The following is a 25,252-nucleotide window of genomic DNA, read 5'->3' as shown; positions in this document are numbered from 1 at the left end:
GTCAGTTGCAGAGTGTCAAATTATTGTAATGCATTAAGTCACAAAATGATAGTACTTGTACATGATATTGCCTGAGTGCAGGATAGTCTTATTGTATTCTGTAGTCTGTGGTTTGTGTGCCCTGAAAAAATAATTCTCAGTGAAACCCTAAAAATATTGCATTTAAATAAAAACTAGTTTTGATCAATTTATTTATCATTTATGGTTCTTAATCACATTGATCATTGTTACAAGTGCAAACCCACCATTAACTTCAAGAAAATGCTTGTGCATTAATTTCTCCAGAAACATGCTTGATATTTTGTTGGGCATAAATTTCACAAAAACAAATGTTTAAAAATCAGGTATGTAATACAATAAGGCAGAGGTTCTCAACCTGCAGACTGCATGCAGTCCTTCAGTATTTTGTGTGACCCACATATTTATTAATATCAAGCCACCTGCATGATAATCTGCAAAACACTTAATATTGTCACTCTGGCAGTAATTACAGCTAAACTTAATGAACACCAAATTAAGATCTAAGATCTCGCGCTTCACTGATAGATTAATAAAATACCATGTTTCATTAAATTGCTCTCACGAGTGAATAAGAAATGGTAGGGCCACACTAAGTATGAAAATGTTGAGAACTCGTTATCGAAGTAAACATGTCTTAAAGAGTTAATGCTGCAGCTAGTTCTTCGGAAGCTTTTCCATTCTCTTTGTAGCTACCAACAATGGTGACGTTTTAAATAGATATAAAACTGTATGCCGTCATTATACCCAAATTGTTTTCATTGGAGAAAATGCTGGGAACAAATCTGTTCAGGATAAAGGCAGTAGTGCAGGGTAACCAACCCATAAACACATTTTCTTTAATGTCATTATGTTTTCTTACAAAAGTAACGTAAAATAGTAGCTGTTTATTTTTAAATGTATGTTCGAAAACAAAAACTATTGTTTAAAAATACCCTTAAAAGCTGATAATTTATTGCGACATATTTACATTGCCTATAGTCCTGCGTATACTGCCAATTATCAGCAGTGAATGAACTGTGATATATGTGTGGCGGGTTGCGCCGGGGAAAAATTGTCGGTTTGGCTACCTCCTGCAATGAGATAGGCTCCTAATCTCAGAGCTCGTAAATTAAACGCCTGCCAGATGGTTGATGGACAGGTATCCGTCAGACAAGTGGTGGTCAGAGAACTGTTGTATTTATCGCAATCTCCATCAATTTCTTACGTTTTCCGAACGGTCAAACTATCGCCGTAGATTAAAATATAATGCGACGACCACGTGAATGTTGCCGTATCAGGACATTATGGAATCGTAAAGTGTAAACTAACGTTAATAATTAGTGCATTACAGACACTTGCTCTGTTTGCATGAGGAAGGACGTTCTACTTCGAAATAGCAATGCAGTTTTGTCCTCCATTATGAACATTTTTCGTAACAGAAGTTTTGTATGCGTACGAACACCATGACGCTTTTCTTTGCATTTCGTGCTCTCTTTGAGCACCGTGAATATGTTCAATATTACTAAAGCTAGGCTTAATGTACATGAATAAGTGGAAGTCAGGGTCGGTTCAGGATAATTGTATTCCTGAGGTAAGCGTGTTACTGGTTATTTTTAAATTGTAATTAAATTTACAAATTTGTGTGGACGTTTGGCCGCGTATATGAAGAAAAAATCTCAATGCCTTGCCAGGAATTGATATGCGTATGTACTTTGTAACTTTTTGCCATAAATGCTGGTATGGATTTAAATATGAAGTTAAGAATGAATAATATGTACTTCATTTTATGATTATACACTACCTAAAAACCTAAACCAATATTAGTATAGAAAGCTAAAATAGGTATGTCCATCTGCCCTTCCCCCATATGGGTAAGTGGAATAAGGATGGCAATAGCAATGGCTTGTGTGATCACCAGTTTTGAATGTAATATAATAAATTGTTTTCCAATAAAATCTTCTGTATTCAGCAAATTATGAAATAAAAATTTCATTGCAATGATAGTGTATATTAGCTTGAGCCTTTAATGCATTTAGGAGAGCAGTACAGCATGTCAACATTCTGTCATGGAATAACCTCAAAATTAGATGGATTCGTTAAAATGTGTGTAAATGAAACCGGCAGTAACATTTATGTTTCGGTGAATTGTGGAATGGATATCAAAGAGGATCATATTATTAAAGTATGATGCACTTTTCTTTATATTACTCCATATATGATGTGATTGAAAAAATAATTTTAAATTGATATATCCAATATTCAATGCAAACCATTTTAGGCACCTACAAGTGTCATATAAATACAGATGGGTTTGAAAAGGTAAGTACTGTTTTCATATCACAAGACAGCTTTACTATACCTTTCAGCCTGAGACCAAGTTTGAACACCTTCAATTACATCCACTAGATAAAAAGTTCTGTGTTACATATAAATACTGGGAACGGCCCATTCTTCAAGTGCCTGAGCATTACGGGTCCCAACTTTTCGTTGGCTCGATATATAGTCATTTGGTAGGCACAAAACAGAAAAACGCGGACAAACATCCATAGCTTGAGTGGGATTCAAACCCACGGTACCAGCGACCAAGCGGCACAAGGCCCACGCCTCAGACCACGTGGCCACTGTAGACCCCTTACATATCAGTACTTTATTTAACATGAAAATATATCCAGTTGAGACTGAAAAAAAGAATGACACAGTGACCTTTCAGTCCATTTATCTATGAATTATGGAAAAATATCCTGTTTATTCTACCCTGCATTTAATCAAAGATATAATTTTTGTTATTGCTCATAACACATACTTGAACTTTGCTGCATTTTTAGAGGATTCAATATGATCTGAATTTGATCATGAGTCATTCTTTTTTCTTTTGTAAGTGAGCACACCCAAGTTACTTTCATTTTCAAACCCTCCCACTAATGTTGTATTCCATAGCAAAATTAAAAAGTGACATAACAAAGAATCCCCTTCTTTTAGACTACAGTGATTTGGGACTGCATCAAGCATGAATCTCTTTTGTGTCTTCCTGTCAAACTGTGACGTATTCTACATCAAACGTGTAGGATTTGAGGTTTTCATGGTAGTGAGTCCAAAGATGATTGTTTTCTGGGTTGTTGTGCTGTGTAGTCTGGTAGAAGTTTAACATCATTTCAGAGGTCCTTGCTGCCTCCATCATCAGGGTGATGGAGTCAGCAAGGACCTCTGAAACATTGGTAAACTTCTATAGAATATCAGCACAACAACCCAGAAGGCAACCATCTTCCTCCACATCAAACATTTTTGTACAATATGACATTATTGGAATTTCATATGTTCTCAAATACCCTCAATTAATAGCTATTTTATAATTTCAGAAGTGGGTCATTTTTTACAATGCAGTCCTCATTTTTGGCTGATGGTAGCAGTAGTGGTGGTGAAGATGAAGCCCATATGGAATTAAGTTTGCACTTGTGGAGGCAAAGGTGATATAGTAAACTAAATTATAAGTTAAACTGGTTTACTATTTTTTGACATTTTAATCCCTTTATGTTTAGAAAAACACAAAGTTCAGAAGCTGGCTTTGCTTCTGCCGTCAGGTGAACAACTGAATTAGTTGGGTCCATTGGAAGGGGCTAATCTCATTCTGTGTGAAGTTGGTGGCTTATCAAAGCTGACTGTGCACCATAGATTGGTTGTTTTTTCTCTTTGTGTGCCTTGCAAAACTGTCCAGTTATTTGTTTGTGGGGGAAGAGAGTGTTAGTGTTCTTTAATGTGCAATGGTTTCTCAATTGGAGAAGTTTAGTAAACACAGGGTTAGTGGGTGTGAAGGAGAGAGTGAATTTTTAAATGTATTGTGCTAATAATTGCATATGAAGTTAATCAATAGTTTAATGTTGCTCTTTGCTTCAGGAATTACTTGCAGGCAGAGGAAGAAGAAATAGTGAATTATGTGGTGAGACATAATGCATATGGTCTGGTAAAGGGCACTGCTTTATGGAAGTTGATGGAAGAAAATATGGTAAAGAAAAGTATAATAAATATTGAACATTAAGATGTGTACAAATCCATTCTCACACTTTTTCTCATTCTTCCTCTGCTTCCTCCTAAGATGTTTCCACAACAGTTCTTCAGTATATATAACAACCATTTAATTTAGAATTAGCATCATATGCTGTTCATGAGAATGAAAGAATCATTGCACCAAAGGTCCTTTGCGTCTATGTGATCTGCCATGATCATGTAACATGATTTGTTAAATTATAATTTAACACTTTAAGCTGGGTACACATGTACATTCTCTTAACTTTTAAACATTTCCTTACATGGTATCACATACGTATATACACTTGCTGATTGCAGGCTTGTAGAAAAGATCTCTCAATTAAAAAAAGTCCAGAGCCACTGCTGTACAGAAACAGGACTAAATAGCAGATTTTAAATATTTTTATCTCAGTGTGAAATTCATGTTTCAAGGTAATGTTTCAGGTGTCAGGTATCTTATTTTCCTAGAAATGGTTGAATTGCATTTATTTTTATGCATGTTTCTTTATTTGTGACTTATCTTAAAGTCAGGTAAGTAACAAACAATGTAAATTCTCTATAGTTTATTATAATAAGACCACAGATTTCCTTTCTTAATTGTAGGTCTCTGTTGTAGAGATGTTTTACACATTGTTTTTTGATAATACTTGTTTAGCCATTTTTTTATATCACTGTCATTTTAGTAAAAACATTACTGTAAGCCTCAGCTAATTTACTCACATTTTTATCTCAGATTTTGCCTTTAAATTAAGGTATGGACACTATTTGGAACACTTAAAATAATATTGTGTTTTTTGTGAATTAGGTTAGTACTCAATTTTCTGCAGGCATGAACCGTAGGGTTGAGGATTCCTGGGTATGTGTGGAACCAATATCATTTGCTGTATTTAATCGACGTTATGAAGTGTGGTGTTCAGTACTTTGATGTATTTGTAAGCATGTGCATGTGATCAGTTACACTCCCTTCTCCAGAAGACATACCTATCCTAGATTTCTAACCATTCCAAAGAACTTGCAAGATAAGATCTTAAATGTAAATTTGAGTTGTAATAATTAGCTTTATTGTATTGATTTGCTGGAGATTAAATAAGTGGTTTAAACTGTTTGTCATACAAAGCTTTGATTTTTTTGCAAAACATACACCAAATTTTCAGGTGTGCAAGAAAAGGACATGGCAATCTATGAAGGAACGGTTCCTCAAGAAGATCTTACCAAACATTAAATCATTCAACCTTTCAGAATCTCAGATCGCCTTGTTTAACAATATGTAAGTATTGCCATGTTTAGTTATTGTGTATTGATTTGTAAGTTCTTGTTTGTCAATGCATGATTCAGTTTTAATAACTGTGTTTGTAGTAGTTTATTGTCCTTAATGCTCAGAACATAAATTTATTTTTGTACTCATGTCTTTATTGTGCAAGATTTTGGCAAGTCATTATAACTATTTTGTAATATTTTATATTCATGTGGTTGCTGATGACAGAATTACTTCCATTAGGTTCATAAAATTAGCTTGTAATTTGACATAGGACCAATAGAGTTTGACTGAGTTTCTGGTATTTCAACTATTTTTAGAAAATCTGATGGAAGTAATCAGTTGCACAGAAGCACAAACTAATGTACAACAGCAAAACCACAAAACCAAGTAACATTTTTTGATACCAGATATTTATTTTTATAGTTTATTTAACAACTCTTGTAGTAGCTTGGACTATATAGTACTGGATGAGTGGATGACGGTGAATAATGAATTGGAAAGGATGTGGAAGGAAGCAATCATGGCTTAATTCAAAGTACTATCCTGACATTTGCATGGAGAAACTGAGAAAAATCACTACAAACCTCAATCAGGATAGCCAGTCTCTAGGCTGAGATTTGAACCCAGGATCTTCCAAATATGAAGCAGGATTGTTGTGCCAGATATGTTTGCAACTTTGTAAACAAAGCAAAAGTTACCATTATTTTATCTGTAATATTACATATGAGAGATTATGTCTATATTTTTCAGAAGGGATATCACAAGGAAACAAAGGCAGAGAGAAAATTTATTACAAGAATCTACTTCTCAGCTTAACAGGTTAGTCATCTTGCTTTGTGTTGTGTTGGGACCAAAGCTTGAAGTTTCCACAACAGGTTTTTGCGAAACATCTGTATATACCAATTGACATTGTCAGTTTTTAAAGTGACATTTGTGCAGATACCTGTCACTTATTCTGAAGTATTATAAAAATGGTAGCAGATGTTTTTCAGCAGTTTGTACATGACATTTTAAGGAGACATCCAGCCTTTAATGCATCCATTGCGAAAACTGTTGGTTCAGTTAAAGATAATAATTGATTCGTTCAATGACAAACCTTTGTTGTATATTATTATGTGTAACTAGTGCAGACAGACCTTTAATATTAATCCAGATTTAAACACAACGAGTTGAGTCTGTGTACTACTAAGAACAAAATAATTGTTATTTTCCGTTCCATCGCTGTTGACTGCTTTTAAAATCATCTTGAACTTATCTTTATTTTTCCGTTGTCACCCATTACTGCCTTCAGTTTCCATCCTTTCTTCATGTCATCATTAATGCCACTATGCCACTTTATGCTTGTCTTATAATAATTGGTATTTTGTTCATCTTCATTCCCATCCTTGATTTTCTGTGTGTCTAACTCAGCAGTTACGAGATTCCAAAGAAGGGTTCTGCTGTATGGGTTAGTTATATACACTTTGATAATCATAATGCTGCTCTAATCTTGATATGAGGGTGTTTAACAGTAAGGTAACAAGCACTTCTGTGTGAGTGACTTTATTCTTACATAGATGTATGACATACAATAATATTTTATTTCAGGATTATGCCATTGAGCATCTTTACATTCTTGTGTTCTTATTATTATTTTCATGATCCTTATAATAAACATTCCTGTTGCTTGTTTCTAATGTTTCATATTGTGTATGAAATTGTGTCAAAACACACATTCATCCTGTGAGGCCCTGTTATTTTAACATGTAACATTTTTTTCTTTGACTTTCGAAATAATCAAGACTCTTAACACTGCGACATTTTATATGTTGGTTTTGAATTAAACAGGGGACCTTCTTTGAGGTACATGTAGTATAACTCCAGAAGCAGTATTTATTTATTTATTTTGTTTCAGTTGTTGGACTTTTTTATTTAGCTGCCACATGATTTCCTGTATGTAGTGAGACTATTTATCTTGTTAGTTGTGAAAATCTTATGAATCTATATTATTCCTACTGTCTAGTGTTTTGTTGTGGCTGTGTTGTGGGTTACACTATGTAGTCTGGTAGAAGTTTATCAACATTTCAGAGATGCTTGCTGCCTTGTTTATCAAGGCAATGATGTAGGTAACAAACTCCTCTGAAACATCAATAAACTTCTACTAGTTGTAGTTAACAGTTGCAGTTGTAATAAAATTCATTATCATCTGTACCGTAACAAGTTGTGTTTAATCTTCTAGGAGATGTGGGAGTTCCAGTGAAAATAATGGTAATCAAAGTAACTCAAGTGTTGAACATTGTGGCGATCAAAATAAACAGAATTTTTTCAGGTATAGTTTTTGAAGTGTTTTAGAAGTCTTAGTGTTTGTATGGAAAGGAATGTATTGATTGTAAACATACACACTTTTTTTTTCAGTAGAAGTTCAAATTTTTACAGAGAAGATGAAGATAAAGCTCTGCTTAATTTTATTGTTCAGAAGAAAAGATATGATCGAGCTGGAGGAGTACATCTGTGGATGTTCATGGAACAAAAGCAGGTTGTTCCTGGTAAGGGAGTAACCAGTAGAGGCAGAAGCCAGCATAGGTTAATAAAAGTAATGTTTATACAGTGAAGACTTAATACTGTGTGTCTTTCTCATCTGGTTCATGGTTAGTTTCTTTTTATATCACCAGCATTAAATGAGAGTAAATGTCCATACTTGAACACATCTTTTTTTTCTTCATAAATTTAAAACACTTCAGAATGGTTATGACTTTCTGTACACTGGGATTGTCTTTGGGAGACAATCGGGCTGTCTAATATTGCGCCTCATTGGTTTTTGTTTTACAGGTCGTTCTTGGCAGTCCATGAAGGAGAGGTATCGTAAAACTCTTATGAAGAAACTGAACAATTATTTGCCCAGTGATGTGGTGACAAAAATAATGAAAGCTGAAGTAAAAAGTAAGCTTAACTAATATCTAAATTATATTATGTAATGATAACTGATTTTTAAACTCACTGCCAAATATTAAAGTGAATATTGAGCTGCCATTATAAATCAAGTTGGCTTTCTTTTTTTCCCCCTTATGTATATTTAAGAGCAAGCCTATACTTAGATGTGGTCATCTTCGTGCTATGCACATCCATAAATGCACTGGGTAAGTGCCTGTATTATATATCATGTATTTAAAAGTGAAGTGTTCCAGCAGTTTGCTGACATCTGTCAGAAGCAATGATACAGTTAATAAGATATCATATTCAGGAAAGTTTTTAAATCACTTCAAACTCCACTGAATTTGTTGGTTATGTTGTAATAGTTTTGTTGAAAAGAAGGAATCCCGTATGTTAAATAATTCAGGCTATATTAATTATTTGGTGTTGTAAATTATTAATTTCTGCAGAGGAGATGGCCTTTCAACTTTCATTTGTTAGAAGTGGCAGGAAACCAACCAGCACCATGGAGCAAAATTCACAGTTTTTCTCCACCTTTTTGTCACTTAGGTCCAAGTACTTTCTGAAGCCCCCTGTTTTCAAACATCCTCAGTTCATATTGTTCCCTCTCTGAGAGACCCATACAGAACAACAGATAAAATTATAATTTTGTGTAGACAGGTGACTGATTATACACGGGGATTGCATTCCTGTGAATCGCCACATATGTCGAAAATGTGTAAAACACGAAATGGGTCATCAGTGTTATACGACTCAGACAAGGGTAGAGGTGATCCCACAGGAGCTTTTTTCAGCTGTGACAGGCTCTGCAGCTGTGGTTGAAGGCTTCTTATTATGCTTAGTATTTTCATACTAGAATAAAATGTTGATTGAAATTCATCAGGGTATGATTTGTGTCATATCTTCATCTCTTGTCCTCTTTGTTCCTTTTGTTTATTACTTATATACCTTTTCTCATTTCTCCTATTTTCCTTTCATTTGTCCATTCTATTATCATTTCCTCTCCCTGTTTCTTCTTTTTCTCTATCCTTTTCACACCTTTCAAAACCATGCTATTACAGAGTGATAACATAAGCCATGCTACATGTTACATTTTTTAACATTTCATACAATATCTGTAAAGTTAAAAGTAAAGTTTGTCCCACTATACGCCATGTAGGCGTTTGGGGTGAGAGGAGGTATAGCTCCTCCCTTCCTTGACCTCGGCACTAGATAGGGGTGAGTGGTCAGCATCACGCCCCGGCCGGCTTTACCCCCGGGAAAGAACCCCGGTACCCATTGTAGAGGAGGCTGGGTGGGCCCCAGAGCCGGTCTGGACGCAGAGGCTAGAGGAAAAATCCTCTGCCCCCGTCGGGGATCGAACCCCGGCCGTCCAGCCCGTAGCTAGTCACTATACTGACTGAGCTATCCCGGCTCATATACAATATCTGTACCCATTTAAATAATAGTGGAAGAAGGTGTGAAACTGTTTTATGTAGTACAGCTTATGTTGAACACCAAGATAATTAATTGTTTTCTATTAGTTTGGTGTTTATAACCATTTTTCTTTTAATAGGATCATATCTTCTGAATGCCATCCATTTAGTTGCTGAGAGTGACATTCCATATCTGTATATTAATTTATTTAGTTTCTAAGTTAGTGTAATATATCAAAATCTTAAAATTCCTCCATTTCCACGTTTCTTTCAAGGGGCTAAGAAGAAGAAAACGTCATCTGCAAATGGCATACATTTGACACAAAATCCTGAAGTTGGTAGCACACAAAAGTCAGAACCTGAAACAAATATAAGAAGCAATGCTCATCCTGATCATCCAGCATTGGGATGCACATGTTGTTTTGACAGCAGTACAGATGCAAGTGTAGGCAGCATAGACAGTACTGTATTTTTGCCTTCAATTGAACCAAATAAGAGGGAATATCCACAAAATCACATTTCAAAACGTAAGCTATTCTCACAGAGGGAATCTCTAATGGAGTTCTCACCAGTACTTGAAGATGAAAAAAGAATACAGTCTTCAAGATATCTGCATATGCCAAGACAGCAATTTCACCATAAGGAGCTCAATAGTAGAAGTGATGATAGAGGCCAAAAGAGTGGTGTGACAGTTGTCAAAGTTGCATGCACACTTAAAAAGTCACAACAAAGTAAAGATATTCCTGCTTATGATACAATAAAATCATATTTACCACAAGAAATGATAGGTGATGATGAAGTTCCCAAAGAATTAGCTGAAAGAAGTCATATTGAAAACACACCTGAAGAAGAGACTGTGTTCTGTAAAGAAAGTGAAGTATTAAAAGTTACGTCCATTGCAGGAGGGAACAAGGGGCAGGTGTTAGATGATGGTATTCAAGAGAATATGTCAAATAAAAGGAATGAGGTGCAGAGGAAGTCAAACAGAAAAATTTTAAACGATTGTAGTGTATTGGAAGAACCGTCATGTGGCAAGCCCCAAGATGAGGTACAAGAAGTATATTTTACGTCAAACTGTGAAAGATGTGAGAGTGAGTATGTAGCCACACAGCAGAATACTGATGTGCAACTTCAAAATGTGACAGTGTCTGTCAATGAACACGAAGGAGTAACAGGTGATAAGGATTTAGTAGTTGAGGCAAATAAAGAAAAGCATGTTGCAAGATTGAAGAATGTTTGTGATGTAGGAAATGCCGCCGGATTTTCCATTAAATGCTTTTTAAATGAAGAAGCAGCTAATATAAATCATGACAAGTCAGTACAGAGGCATCATAATACAAAAAAATTAATGAATAAAAAATGTTTGAATGAAGTAATGCCACATAAAAAGAGTGGAAATTGTGTGTTGGCGATCAAGAAATATGGTAAGGAAATATTCATAGAAGAAATTATGCCATTTCCAGAAGCCAGTGCTCAAAAGCTATCTGCCAACGAGCATATAAGAGAAAGATCTGATGGAATACCAGAGAAGTTTTTAAATGAACTGAATCTAGAGGATTTGTCTGATAATGAATCATCATTGAAAGATTATTGTTTTACTCATAAAATAGTAATTTCCCCCAAAACGCAGTCTGATGATACATTCACTAATATAAGATCTCTTTCCCAGAGTAGTTATTCTAAGACACCCGAAACTTATTCTTGCAGTCGTGTTTCATTTAATGATGAAGATGTTCTGTCTGGAGGAAACAGTCATAATATTTTGAAACAAAAACACTTTGCTGATAATCGACATGATAATGGAAAGTCATTCGAGAAGGCTGATAATGGAACAGATGAAATTGATGAAGGATTTACAGAGAATAATATGAGTACAAGCATAATTCATATACAACCATGTACAGAAAAGAATGATCATGGTGGACTGTGGGTGTTTGAAAATATCAGTGGTAAAGTGAATATCGATAGCAACAGTGAAGGCGGAAATGATATTCCAATGTTAAATGCGTGCACAGTAGATGGGAAAAGTTCAAATTCCATGAGAGAAATAATGAATGATTGTGTACACTTACTGGAAGATAACTCTAGAGTTTTGGGTCTTCCAGTAGAAAAGTTAATTCCTTCAACCACTCTGAATGGACATACAGAATTTGCAGACAAAGAGCAAACACATGAAGTCTCTGAAACTACACATTCCTTACCCTTGTCTTCATGTGTGGAAAGTTCTTGTGAACTAACACCTGAGAATATTATAGCAGATGTAGGTCAACATTCTGAAGAACAATCCTCTTTCTCTTGTCCAAGCCAGGAATCTGTGCCATCTTTATCAGCACCATCATCAGAGGACTCAACCCACAACAAAAACAATGGTAATATTTTCTTTTCTTTAAGTATTGATTAAGTCCATGTGTTTTATTTCTCATGTATGCTCGAAGTATTTAGTTAGTATTATGTTTATTCTAGTTAAGAGTCTTAAACATGAAGATGGATAAATTATGAAAACATTGTTATTCTCTTCTTCTTCTATGGCTCTCTGGTCCGTATTCGGTCCATGGCCTCCTCAATTCTCCTCTTCCATTCGGTCCTCTGTTAGGTCTGTCTGTCCGAGGCTTTGATTGAGGTTTCGAAACATCTTCCTTTATACGGTGCAAGGTTGTTAGCCTTGCGACCAACCCCCAACCTGGAGGACCACAGTACCTCTTAGTCTGACCTCTCCCCCTCGACCAATCTGGCTAGGGAGGCCCTACCAGTAGCTCTTGGGGTCACTGAGGTACTCAAGCCATACGACCATGACAAGGTGCAGGTACCATTAAATGGGGAAAACATTGTTATAACATACATAATTGTGTAAGCTCATATACAAGGAATAATTTATCTTTCTGTATAACTGCTGAGTGTCAGATTTTTGTCGAAAGCCTCATTATTTTAGCTACCTTACTGAAGAAAGTTACTGGTATTTGTGTAGTTGTTTGCATCCTACTTCAAATTTTGGAGTCCCAGTTTAAAATTACAGCCCAGAGACTAAAGCTTTTATGGTTTTTCAATCTTTTCAGGCAAATGCTGGCATTTTGTCTCGGAATAGTCCGTAACTGCTTCCTTTTAGATCCTTCCCAATTCATCATTTTGTGTTAAACAGAAATGTAAGGAACTTTGTTTCATATATACATGCACATGTTAATCTAGTCTTGTGGTTCTGTTATAAAACCTTGCACTTGGGGTTGTACAAACTTCTTTTCATTTTTAAATTTAATAGCAGTATAATTTTTCTACAGTTACTGGACATATGTGTATGAAAGTCAGAACTTTTATGTTTACTGTGTAAGGCATTAAAATCGACGAGTTGGAATCATCGGTGTGTACTCTTACAGTACAGTCCTTAATTATCTGACATCTGGTTATCCAGCATTCTGTTTTGTCTGACGTGCTGTGTCGATGCGCTCCATTTTATCATCAGTCAACTCTGCATGTAGTGGAATTAATCACCCTCCCCCTAACATGCACCTTCCACATCTGTTGCTAGAGATGTACTACTTTTCTGGTACTGGCATGCCCTTGCCACAAAGAAATGGAAAGAAGCTTACAAGCAAATACCCATTACTACTTTCTTGAATAAATAAACTTTCATTTACAAAATTTATGTTATTAAATAACTTTCTTTATTTTTGATATGTTTTTCATTTGATTTTATAATCTTATTCTGTTGTTAATTCGTCTTAAAGTGTTCTTTACATCTTAGAAAATTGCATCCCTGCTGCTCCTAATTGACTACTATTAAATAAGAAACAGCCATTTGAAAATTACATATAATCCAAATCAGTATATAATGGGATCTCTTTTTGAAAGGGAGAAATTGAAAGAATCCATTTTGGTTCTCAGTGCATCTGTTTATCACAGGTTTGACTGGGAGACTTTTAGAACGGTCAGAGAAAGGGAGCTTGGCTTGCTGGTTTAAATCCAGCACAGAAAATTCCAATTCATCAGCTCGCTGGTCAGGATGCGATGTGTGTGAGTCCTCTTGCAACAGCTCTGCTTATTCTGCTGCTTGTAAGAGTCTGAAGAAGAACCAGTGGTGGAAAAGTAAAGACTGTTCTATTTGTGACAGATGTGAGACCATGGAACCTTGTATGGAAGATGCATAATGCCATGGCAAAGTAACTGTAACGCTGTCATGAAGTTCAGTATTGTAGTATATTCACCAGTGAAGAGAGAGATGAAGGAATGCTGGCAGAAGTGTTGGCTAACATAATTTTTCAGTTGTATTGTTGCAGATAATAACAATGAAATATAGTGCAACCTCAGTAATGTTAATTTATTTACATTATATAATTAAATTGATTATAAAAATACAATTTCAAGGTAAACTTTTATGTTGAAAAAATTGAATATATATTTAAGGTTATTGTTTGTGAACCACAAGAGTTAATTTTTATTTTAATTGTTTTATATTTTTTGCTGTTATTATCTTTCCATTATTTTATATGGGATAAAAATAGCCAACTTATTGCGTCATAAATGAAGTGGTATCCATATATAAATGCAGAGAGTTTCTTAAAAAAATGCAGATTTAAGAATTGTGTAGGTTGAAGATTACTGTCTTCTGGGTGGTTGTGCCATGTAGTATGGTCGATGTTTACCAACGTTTCAGAAGTCATACTGCCTCTGTCATCACGATGATGATTGCCCTGATAAAAGTGGCACATGAATAAAACGCATAAAGCAATATTCCCAGTGGAACTGTCCAAATAAAATCGTAACTTGTAGACTATAAGTAATGCGGTGATCTGATTGTACTCAGAGATTTGTGAAATATGTTGATTATCAAAAGCAATAAATCTTTTAGACATAACAATAAAGGGAAACTTATCACAGTAATCTACTGATGGAGATGACAGGATGAAAGATTTTGTCAAGATACAGAGCCTGAATGTAAAATGTAAACATTGACGTTTTCATCTATTTAGTGATTAAGTGAAATCTCATCAGGGTTACAATGAATTCTCATTGAATGTAAATCTAAAGAAGAAATTATGAATTTTGGTAAAATACTTTATTTGTTTTATTACCATCAAAATATATTATCATGTTTTATATGCATGTAGAGTTGGTTGTAATTGATAAGATGCATCCTGTTAGCAAGTGCACACATTCGTATTTTTGATGAGACATGTAGACTATATTTAGTACACTGAGAATATTGGATATGTACCTGTGCCTCTGGCACGGTTAACAGCTACTACATGAATTTTGTTCCTATATTTTTATTTTATTCATATGTTATCATTTCATCACTGCCTGTTGTGCTTAAAAAAATACAATTCCCTAATGTATACATTTGTACTGTTTGTTTCCATTTCAATATAAAATACGACATATCAGCACATGCACACACAAAATTATATGCAGTGTGTGTTATATATTTCTATTGGTTTCAACTGCAATTTTTCACTTTTTGTGGAAGAGCTAACAAGCATATTTGGTGGCATTAACCCGAATGTCATTTTAACCTCTTATTACCAGGTCTTTCATACATAATGTACAGGAGTTTCCAGGCTGTTTCATAGAAGTTAAACGTTTTAAATGGAAATAGCTGTGTTCATAATTAAATATTTTGCATTCTACAGTTACCTCTAAATATCTGTATGAATTATATATGGTAGTAAACCAGCCTCAGCAAGATCAGATTCTGACAGATCGAGTAGAAGCTGCCTCACTGCTTGTAGAATAATACTTCGGTACTTCATTATACAATACACAGTAAGTAACGATTCCAATCACCTCCAGTACTTCGCGTGTGAAAGGAAAGCAGTTTTGATTAGATCGTAAGCATTACGACTTCGATTTTGAGAAGTTTCGAATGGCCAATAGAAGTATTACGGCATTTTTGCAGGAATTTGAAATTTCAAAAGGTATGTGTAATTTACACGCCCTCATATTTTTAGTGTTTGTCTTAACAGTATTATTTAATATGGTCAACCATTGTTATTATGTGTCAAAATGGCGAGTTCACTAATAGGGAATAGAAACTATTAAGTGGTTGGTTTGCGTCAGGTGAGTAGGCAACAAGAGGTTATGTGGCATAATGTGACTATACAGTATATTCTCAGTTGTAGGCAAGTTAAGTAACAGTGTTTCGAAAAGAAGATAAGTGACATCATACAAATTGAAGGTAATTAAGAGCAAATTGCTGACAAAGTTATTCGACCTTATGAGAAATGAATGGGTTTAAGTGAAACAAATGGCAGGTTTTTGCAAACGCAGTGTTGTGTGTTCAGGTTCGTGGGCACCCGTAATCTAAACTTTCAAGGACTACGAGTTATTTATTTAGCCGTGAGAAGTAATGAATTCCTTGAGCTCAGAAATTATTAAAGTGGTGAAGAAAATTAGTCCTAACAAATATCAAGTTTAATGAGAATTGAGGTTCTCACATCAGTGAAGATGTTGATATTAAGCTGTTGTCTGCCAGGGAATTTGTGTTACCTCGTCCGTCTAGCCTTGTTACCTATGTTTTCTGCGTCTTTGACAGTGTCGGGAAGTTTCGAATTAAGCGTTTCGGGAAAACTGAGAGAGAAGAGCCCAGACAGGATTGACATACCGCCGAACAGAAGTAGAGGGAGAGACTGCAGGTACCGCTCCTGAAAACAGACACACAAAATATATACATTTGCCGAAGACACAATCTGGTGATTTGTGTTTTCAGCTTACATTTTCAACCTTGGAGGTAATGAAACGTTCTCAGCGTAGTGTGATGGGGCCATCACTTGAAGCCTTCAAAATTGCCTGGGACACATTTTATCTGGTCTCTCGCATTTCACATGTCCATCAGTTTTGTATCTACCATAATCTATACAACCCCTCTACACTAGATGGACGTGTGTTGACATTCGTAAGAAACTTATGGAATTGTGGACCTATACAGCAAAGAGTAAGAGGAAATCAAATAGAAGTGGTCAGCTTCTGGTTCCGGCCCAAGGAAAGAACCTCCGGTGTTCATTGGATGGGAGTCTGGTTGGCCGATCTGGGCAGAAATGACACATTTACCGCTCTCGAACTCAGGCTTTTAAACAAACTATTCCAGTCAATAGTGCAAGTGTCCATTACTCACCAGTAGCGGTGTCTGTGGTGCAATCATGGAACCGATCCTTCCGACCATCGCGCACACGCCAAGCAGCGAGTTCCGAAGCTCCGTGGGGAACATTTCGGTGGTATACACGTACACCACGGTGAAGGATATAGTAATAGAGAATTTTCCCATCAGGAAGAGAAGCATCCGTACCCATTCCAGATCTGCCCCAGATAGACAGACTTCCACTATACAGTGTTTCTTAACTTCTTGATTGTTTGGCTGCTGATTATATGGCATAGTCAATATGAAACGACGTTATGAAATGGACCTCTTTAAATTTTATGTCAAAATAAGACGGTAGATGTGCATTGAAGAAATAAACTTCGTCTTGGTCTTCATGTGCACTTTATCCCTTCATTACAATATGAATCTCTCGAAATACCCATAGCTTAATCAATTTTGCTCTTATCCCGATTTATATGTCTCTCGCGGAATGTATTTTTAATTGCTTTGCTTTTGAGTACTTACTTCAAGGTTCGATTTGCAAAACCAGCATCAGACATTCTCTAGTAACACAGTATGATCACAATATTACAGAACAATTGAAACTGTTGACGACTCTCTGGAGCATACTGTAGTAGCTGTACCAGCAAAGACAGCTCGCAATTCGCAGCTTAGCAGCTGTTGACGTAAAGCTGTGTGGTAAGGGTGGGATGAAGGCTTTCCTGGCCTTGAAAAGTACAATTTGATGTCTGCAAGGGGAGGCTGTTATTTGAACAAACATGGTAGTGATAATATGAAACAAGGACTGCCCTTACCTGTGGGAACAAAGGCGAAGGTGATGCAGCTGATGCCGGATAGTATGAGAGACACGCTCATCGTAGATTTCCTACCGAACCTGTCCATAGTGAAGTAGAACACAATGTAAGCTGGGAGTTCAATTATCGCCACCAGTATGAAGTTGGTGAACTTGTTGCCACCGACAGACACCGATGTGAGAGACAGCCCGAAGAATACGAATGTGATGGCAACCCTGTGTGTCAAACGGAAGGACGGAATGAGAAACAAAGTAATGGGCTTATAGTGTTAGAGTTGGCAAGAAGAAGAACAGTAAGAGGGAATCATATATTTCAGACAGCACGCCGGAAAATATAATTATGGAAAACTATCTACATTAATGTTAGTAATCCCAAAAGTGAAGACAGCCAACGAGGTGTTCAGCTCAGTAAATTACCACATCGGTTACATTGTGTTGGATGGCTCATTACCGTGTTCACAAGGTCCTGTCAACATTCCCTATCCTGAACCAAATGAATCCAATGCACCAATGTCAAATTTGGGCATATTCTAGCCAAGGATATTTGATGGAGGTAAATAATCTGAATTTCGCTTCAGCCACTTCACTCTCAGCCTATGATACAATGATGCCCTGATTTGGCCTTAATCAAGCGAGTTATAATTCTGTACATACCAACAAAAGGAACAATTGACTACTCTCAGCAGCAGTATCTTGGAGTGGAGAACTTGCTTAAGGACTTCTTTTGCAGATTTTATCTCAGCTTCAGGACTCTCCTAATAGGGGTGTCAACAGTGAATCCAGTCAGTAGAGTACCACAATGGAAAGTTAAATATAAAAAAAGATACAATGGCACAATGAGATTCCAGTTTCTAATGTTTAAACAACGAGCACAGTGACAGCCCATTCTAACAACCGTAGGGTTTTAGGGTCGCTCGAACATGGGACTCGGATGAGGGAGACCTCCAGATGTAAGAGGATAGCTGTGAATGTACCAGACAGCTTGGTGGTTTATCAGAAACAGTGCTGGGCCATCACCTGTAACGTTCTCTGTGATCAGATCTCTCTTGTAAAGCAAAGAAAATATCAGAAACAAACACACAGCAAACATCTTACAGATTTTCCTTCTGACAGGGACGTCATCTCGAACTTGTTGAGCGCACCGCTTGATAGGACGACTCCGTTCCGTTTTGCAGCTTTCATAATAACGTTTCTTGCTTCTTTAATCTTCCCCATGGCCAGAAGCCATCTCACTGATTCAGGAAGCAACCTGTCAAAACGTAAATGTAAAAATAAAATGATTTGCGGTACAATTATTCTCTAAACTCCTGTTGCAATGATTGATCCATTATATTGCATATTGCCTATTATTTGAGGTATATTTCATACCAGTAGAAAAGCCTGTTGCTATTCAGAGGGAAATTATTTATTTCGTGTCTTCATCACTTACCCCTTTCTTCCTTTGTTTTATCAATTTCGTACATTTATCTCCTTTAGAAGTTCTTCTGAAAGCTGTCTACTGGTAGTAACACTTGTAAGGTGGGACATTCTCTGTCTCTTCTAAAAAGTTTCTGAATTTCTCCAGCGTTTCAGAGCTGTTTGCTTTGTAATGCATACATTAAGAAGCGCTGGAAGTCAGAGATTTCTGAGACAAATGGAAATCAGGGCCAATACCGTCTATACGAGATCACTGGCCTTATAGTACACGATACGGGCCAAAATATAATTAGTTATACAATTTAGTAGCAACATAAATAGACTGAAATGCACAGTCACCATACCTATGCATTAGTACGACATGAGATCATTATTACGTAATCAGGCTGTACCAACAACGACGTTTTCATCGCGACAAGACGACTAATTTTTGCTTTCAGCTGCCGGTCACGTGAATACCGCTGAAAATATATATCTTTGTGAAAATGTTTTATGTTCAGTCCCAAATTAAATTGGAAACCATTAAAAGACAATGCATGAAATATGACAACATGATTTTTCTATGAAGCCTGTACCTCATACACCGAGTACAAATAATGCATGAAAACAAGGAAATGAAAAAGGGAAATTAATTATTCCCGTTGCAGACAACATATTGTATAGGCTACCAGTGGTATGTGACACAAAGCAAGGCTGGCGCGTAGAAGACTCGAAGAAGGTTCCTCCAGTTCTGTAGCCATAAGGCTATACCTCCAAGAATTGCCTCGCCGAGAGCATAGAAGACAGATATTAGAGTACCACCCAGCACCCTAGCCCGTGACCCCACTAACTCCATACCTGAAAGTAAACAGATATATAAATAAGTAAATAACCTCCAGGGGGGGGGGGGGGGGGACAAATAGAAGATCGATATGTCCAGACCAGTTCCACGTTAAAATCGAGATTTTTTGTTTTGTTTTGGACGACATTTCAATTCAGCTTTGAACATGTCTTTTATTTCCCCGTGGTGGAATGTTACAGACATTTAGTGCTGCAGTATTAGTAGTAGTAGTAGCTTGATATGTTATGGGTTTTGGGTCATTTGTGTACAAACAATTAATGCCATTTCAGAAATTATGGAGTCATACCTAAAACAAACCCTGTTGTGTATATTCCAGAAGCAAATACTGGGTCAAGAAATTCGATGACGACGAACGCTTCGTAGCTCCAAGCCATGGAACGGACGAGCCCCATCACACCTGCACCAACAGTAGCAGTCACCAAAGTTGTCCTTCTTCCTACTCTGTACGAAAAGATGGTGAGTGGATCTCAGACAAACCAAGGCGCATTCTTTAACCATTTCCACGCTAATTTCTTGTGCTTATTTGACGCCTTAATTTTATATCTTTCTGCAACGTTTAGACTATTTCTGTCTTAGAATTTTTAGGAGTTTTATTTATATAAAAATTGATGTTTTCAGCTTATTTGGTGCTGTCATTTTTTTATCTCTTTTGACAGTTTTAAAAGTATTTTGGTGTTTTATGACGTTTTAGTTTTTTTCTTACGGGTCATGTTTCTTCTTTTATCTCTGTCATACTGATTAGAAGAAATGTTTCGCACATATTTTTGGGCATTCTGTGGCATTTATTCGAAGTTCTGGTATAGACTGTCAAGAAATTGTTTGTCCTGTATTTCTCTAGCGTGAATTAAGAAGAAACACCATATAAGTTCGTCCATGTCTGCCTATCGCGTTTTTCCTAAGGAGGTAGGCAACTTGAACAGCAATTGTTACGCAGCAGTGGGGCGATAGATAATTTTTGAACACATTGTTGAGTAACAATGGCCTCGAATCTCATAACTTAATGAGCACTTGAGTTGAGGGTTCTCTGCGTGGCCATTCGTGTGTGAATCCTGATTTTTGAAGGCTTTGGTGTTAAATGTGTTGGACCTTTGTATTCCATTACTAGACACTTAGTTAAGTGGGTGGAGAGCATGACTACAAGGGTCTACTTGAACGGTTAGACCGTACATACAAGGCAGTATTTAAACGGATAGTGTCAGGCAGGAAGTGACATTATTTTGGAGTTACGTTTTAATTTCTTATACGTCGATAATAAGCTTTTCAGACATTCTAAATATTATTTAATCTTGATTCTATTAAGTCACCTGTCGGAGAAGAATCCAGCGAGGGGGAAGCCTATGAACTGGCCGACGTTGTTAACAGTTCCCACTAACGTCAGTTTCCACTCATTCTCTTCACACGTTATATTCCACTGAAAGGAAGCAATAACATGCATTAGAGTTAATAAGACGTGAGAGAGTCACTCTGTTTCACACGTATAGTTATTTCAAGGTACGGTACACTCAGTTTTAGCCATATTTAGCGCTGTTTACGTTTTACTTTAAAGCCCGCGTGACGCGAAAACGCGTAAATAAAATAAACTTTTTTGTTGTGCTAATTGAAAACATAACCACGAACTCAGTCGAGTTACTTGATTTCTGGGAAAAGATTGAAACAAAGTAGCAAACCTACCGCAAATGCGAATCGCGCGATCACGTTTGGTGAGAAATCATGCAGTACCTCGTTAACAATTGTAGTTTCCTCTCCGTTGTACACCCATTCCTGACACCGAACGTTGTTGTTACGGTCGAACATATCCGACGAGCATTCTTCATCAAAGGGAGTAGATATGTTCCTGGGTGTGTACCGGAGACAGCGAACGGGACGCGACTGGGAGTCAGGGCCCTCAAAAGGAACCGCATCCTGAAGCCAGTTTGGGCAGAAGGAATCTTCTTCACCGTCGCACTCAGGAATTCGGCACCTGCAGGGCAGAGACATTCTTTGACGGCTTTAGCACGTCTGTCCCTACACCTGACGTCCGTCAGCTAGTTTTATGGCAATGTAGCGTTGCTGCATGAGTCGAAACAGTTTTTTTCTTGGGTGACTTATGAAGTTGCTACAACTATTTATGATAATTTCGTAAAAAAAATCTGAAATATTTTAATTGTTTTTTATAGATGTGTTTAGAAGACAAAATCTTACTTGACAGGAATATTCAGAATTACGACGCGGTTCTTAAAAATGCCGTGCAATACGAAAACGTACAAGCTATATGGAAGCAATTTTAACCTCAAATTTTTGTTTATAGTTTATTCGAAGTTTTCTGTAGCGGTCGTTGCCTATACGGAATTCGTCTGGACGGACTAAATAAAATCACTCAACACCTCCGTTAAACTAACTGGTGTCCGGGCCGAGGTTAGAGTCCATGATCACCTGAATACAAAGCAGGGATGTCAAAAGGATCAGTATATCAAAGGCTTTTCTTAACATATATTTAATGTTAAGACAAAGGAACAAAGTTTCTGAGCAGATATTTTTCGAACTTCAGCTTTTAGTAATTGTGATATCCTTTATTGGTTATTTAAAACTCAATTAGGGTTGCAATGCCATAGAGGGGTGCTTCGTCAACATCGTGTAATGGGCCTAAGCTCTAGGAGTCACGTCTAATGCGCCCAATCTTCGTCCTGGGGAACCAAAACCCTCAACTTGCAAAATGCTGTAGTATCTTTGGTCGTACTCTTGAAATCAATTATACACGTGCACTTACGAGTTAATAAAAATTCCTATTTTAAACCCAGAATTGGACTTTGTATGAAAAATTGCGATAGGTTACAGATTCTAGTATGTCCGGCACCAACTAGCATGCTGTGGAGGTACCTGTATTCCAGATCTCCGGCCGTAAACACGTAACTGAGTGCAAACGCAGCAGATAGCAAGATTGGAAATCCTACAAGCGCGTAGTTGACGGCTTGAAATTTTCCAAAATGCCCAACTTCATCCAGAATTTCGTCCAAGTCCATGTTTTTCTGGAGTACAGACAAGCAAATGAAAGAAAATGCATTTTAATTTCGTTGACATCAGTCATTTGTGTATGAAGGCTAGGATTCATCTCGGTATATTTTTCTATCCCCTATCTATTTGGTATTTACAAAACACGTGGCGTTATATCTGTAACAAAGTGTGATGTCACACAGCTTCATTTTTTATCTATTCATGTAGATTTACATTTGCAGTAAATGAACAACATAGACACTAAGGTATGCAAAATCACAGGCAATGTATTTGTAGAATAAGTGTACTTCTTTTAGCAGACATTCCCATCACCAATCTTGTGGTTACACCAGGCTGAAGTCGCGATTTTTAGATAATAATTGTTCTTCACTTCACATCCACACACTTCACGCTAGAACTTACACTGAAGTCTTGCTTTTTTTCTTTATTTAATGTCGAGATCTAAATTCCTTTACGTCCGTTCGAATTATTGATTAATTACAAACTGGATCTGTTGTCATGTTCTTAGATAACAATATTTGACGTCACATATCAGATATCGCCGAGACTTGTGCGGATTGATCTGAATCCTGGATACTCCATCATCTACAAATAAGTTCTTAACGTTCTGACTTCTCTTATCGTTTAAGCCAAGTATAAGTAGACTATATCCCACCTAAATGGGGAACACATTGTGATGTTTAATTATCGACAATGACCCACGGTTTCAGTCGGAGAAATCTCAGCTGCTTTTCAGCTAGACATAACACAAAGTTCAAGGATGTAATCAGCAGTTCACAAAGATCAAGCATTCGTAGGATGTGAACGATTTCTGGACAGCTCGAACACTGGGAGTGCCACTAGAGGCAGCGTTTCTGGCATTTTTAAGTTATTGGTTGGCTTCGGCCACGTCGTATGTGATTCGTTGGTGAACTCGCGAGTCTCGAAGATTTTCTTGCGATCTTGCCTTAATCGCTTATTACATGTCACGTTCGGGATAACGTGTTCATACGGCGTTCCTCTGGGTTTACCTCCTTTGACAGTAATGCCGGAAAGTGGGAACTTGGTACTAAGCACCGATGGAAGGTGTATGGAAACCTCCGCTTGTCTTTGTTTTTCGTGAGTTTTCATGAGATTTACTCACATAGAGCCAGCAAACCATGAATTACCCTCAAATCTAAATATCGCTGCTAAAAACTCTCATATATATCAGCCTTTCAAATAATTACAGTATAGTAATGTTTTCTCAGAGTGAAGAATACTAGCGGTTAAATTAAACTCTGTCTGCTTTCTTCTATAACATTTATTACATTAAGGCTTGCAGGTTCATTTCCAATATAGTCAACTGGAATTTTATGTTTATAATATCAAAAGATGGCTAGTCTTCTGGGCTGTTGTGCCGTGTAGTCTGGTAGAAGTTTACTAACAACCCAGAAGACAGCCATCTTCAGACTAATTGCCGTGAAATCAAACTTTATTATAACATTTACATTTTATTAGGATTGTCATCGTCAGTTCACACAGAACAGACACACAAGTGATTTCTGTTTGGGACAGTCTTCAAATTGCTTCAGTTAATGAATTTAAATACAATTATTTATAAAAGTGGTGCAAACTGAGTATATCAGTAGAAACACTATAAACAGGTTGTGTACAGATCAGAATATTTATACTCACATGATTGCATGCTGCATGAGCCGGCGTAGCTCAGTCAGTATAGTGACTGGCTACGGACTATGCGACCGGGGTTCGATCCCCGACGGGGGCAGAGGATTTTTCCTCTAGCCTCCTATCCAATGGGTACCGGGGTACTTTCCCGGGGTAAAAGCACGGCCGGGGCGTGATGCTGACCACTCACCCCATCTAGTGCCGAGGTCAAGAAAGAGTAGGAGCTATACCATCTCTCCCCCCAAGCGCCTGGCATGTAGTGGGACAGCTTTACTTTATGATTGAATGCTGCATTACTTCCAATAACCGGTGGCACTGGCTAGTTTTATGTTGCAAAATTTTAATTATATACAAATCAAAACTGTTTACTTATTTAGTGACCTATAAAGAGGTTTCGTGACATATCTGAGGTCTTCAATATAGAACCTTTTAATTAGGTGTGAACATCTTAATAAGAAATATGGGGTAAGATGTGCACAAAGCAGGATCCCTGAGAAGTTAACAGCTGCTTAGTTGTTCAAGAGTTTATCATCTATTACGCGACTCGAAATTACATCACCGTATTCACAGGCAGCTGCCCATGGACCACATCCTGAGCCGCACCTCACATATTAGGTTTCTACGACCCATATTAATATTACGTTCCAGTCTATGCCTCGTCTTCCAAGGGTCTCTTCCCTTGAGGTTTTCTAGCATTCTATTTCATTATCATGTGTGCTACTCGTCCTGCCTATGTCATCCTCGTTTAAATCGGTGTAATAAAAAATTAACTTATATTTGGAAACATTTACATAATTTTATATTTATTTTTTACTATTTATGTGTTTTTAAAAAAATAAGGCAGCAGTTCTGTATATCATTCTATACCACC

The 25,252-nt window shown here is 36.9% G+C and overlaps 2 protein-coding genes across 11 annotated transcripts; one reads left to right on the top strand and one right to left on the bottom strand.

Moving 5' to 3' along the window:
- The first annotated feature begins 1,095 nt into the window (after positions 1 to 1,095).
- LOC110841492 (uncharacterized) lies at positions 1,096 to 14,651 on the top strand. 4 transcript variants are annotated; one of them, XM_022087102.2, is made up of 10 exons: positions 1,096 to 1,591; positions 3,357 to 3,464; positions 3,892 to 4,000; positions 5,178 to 5,290; positions 6,032 to 6,100; positions 7,500 to 7,589; positions 7,676 to 7,806; positions 8,090 to 8,200; positions 9,882 to 11,975; positions 13,501 to 14,651. In XM_022087102.2, exons 2-10 carry the CDS (start codon positions 3,376 to 3,378, stop codon positions 13,743 to 13,745), a joined length of 3,051 nt encoding a protein of 1,016 aa, XP_021942794.1. In that variant the 5' UTR covers positions 1,096 to 1,591; positions 3,357 to 3,375; the 3' UTR covers positions 13,746 to 14,651. The 4 variants fall into 4 exon arrangements, with proteins under 4 accessions (XP_021942794.1, XP_021942795.1, XP_021942792.1 ...); XM_022087103.2 differs by having other exon boundaries at positions 1,586 to 1,703; XM_022087100.2 differs by lacking the exon at positions 1,096 to 1,591 and adding an exon at positions 1,733 to 2,319.
- Positions 6,808 to 25,152, bottom strand: LOC110841496 (organic cation transporter protein). Of its 7 annotated transcripts, none has more exons than XM_087346052.1 (11): positions 22,600 to 25,152; positions 21,463 to 21,721; positions 21,048 to 21,154; positions 20,030 to 20,184; positions 19,571 to 19,739; positions 18,582 to 18,735; positions 18,141 to 18,241; positions 17,488 to 17,702; positions 16,709 to 16,890; positions 16,032 to 16,238; positions 6,808 to 14,288 (listed from the first exon to the last, which is right to left on the bottom strand). In XM_087346052.1, the coding sequence occupies exons 1-10, from the start codon at positions 22,740 to 22,742 to the stop codon at positions 16,080 to 16,082; spliced, it is 1,644 nt and encodes a 547-aa protein (XP_087202178.1). In that variant the 5' UTR covers positions 22,743 to 25,152; the 3' UTR covers positions 6,808 to 14,288; positions 16,032 to 16,079. The 7 variants fall into 7 exon arrangements, 6 of the variants coding, with proteins under 6 accessions (XP_087202178.1, XP_087202176.1, XP_087202177.1 ...); XM_087346050.1 differs by having other exon boundaries at positions 6,808 to 16,238; positions 22,600 to 22,748; positions 23,022 to 25,152; XM_087346051.1 differs by having other exon boundaries at positions 6,808 to 16,238; positions 22,600 to 22,748; positions 23,137 to 25,152.
- Between the last annotated feature and the right edge of the window lie 100 nt (positions 25,153 to 25,252).

The sequence above is a fragment of the Zootermopsis nevadensis genome, unplaced genomic scaffold (genome assembly GCF_977971745.1).
Source record: "Zootermopsis nevadensis isolate Lab colony 2312 unplaced genomic scaffold, Znev_1.0 Znev_ptg000010l, whole genome shotgun sequence".
Classification (NCBI taxonomy): Eukaryota; Metazoa; Arthropoda; class Insecta; order Blattodea; family Termopsidae; genus Zootermopsis; species Zootermopsis nevadensis.
The sequence above is the reverse complement of the archived record's forward strand: the minus strand, read 5'-3'. Positions and strand labels throughout refer to the sequence as shown.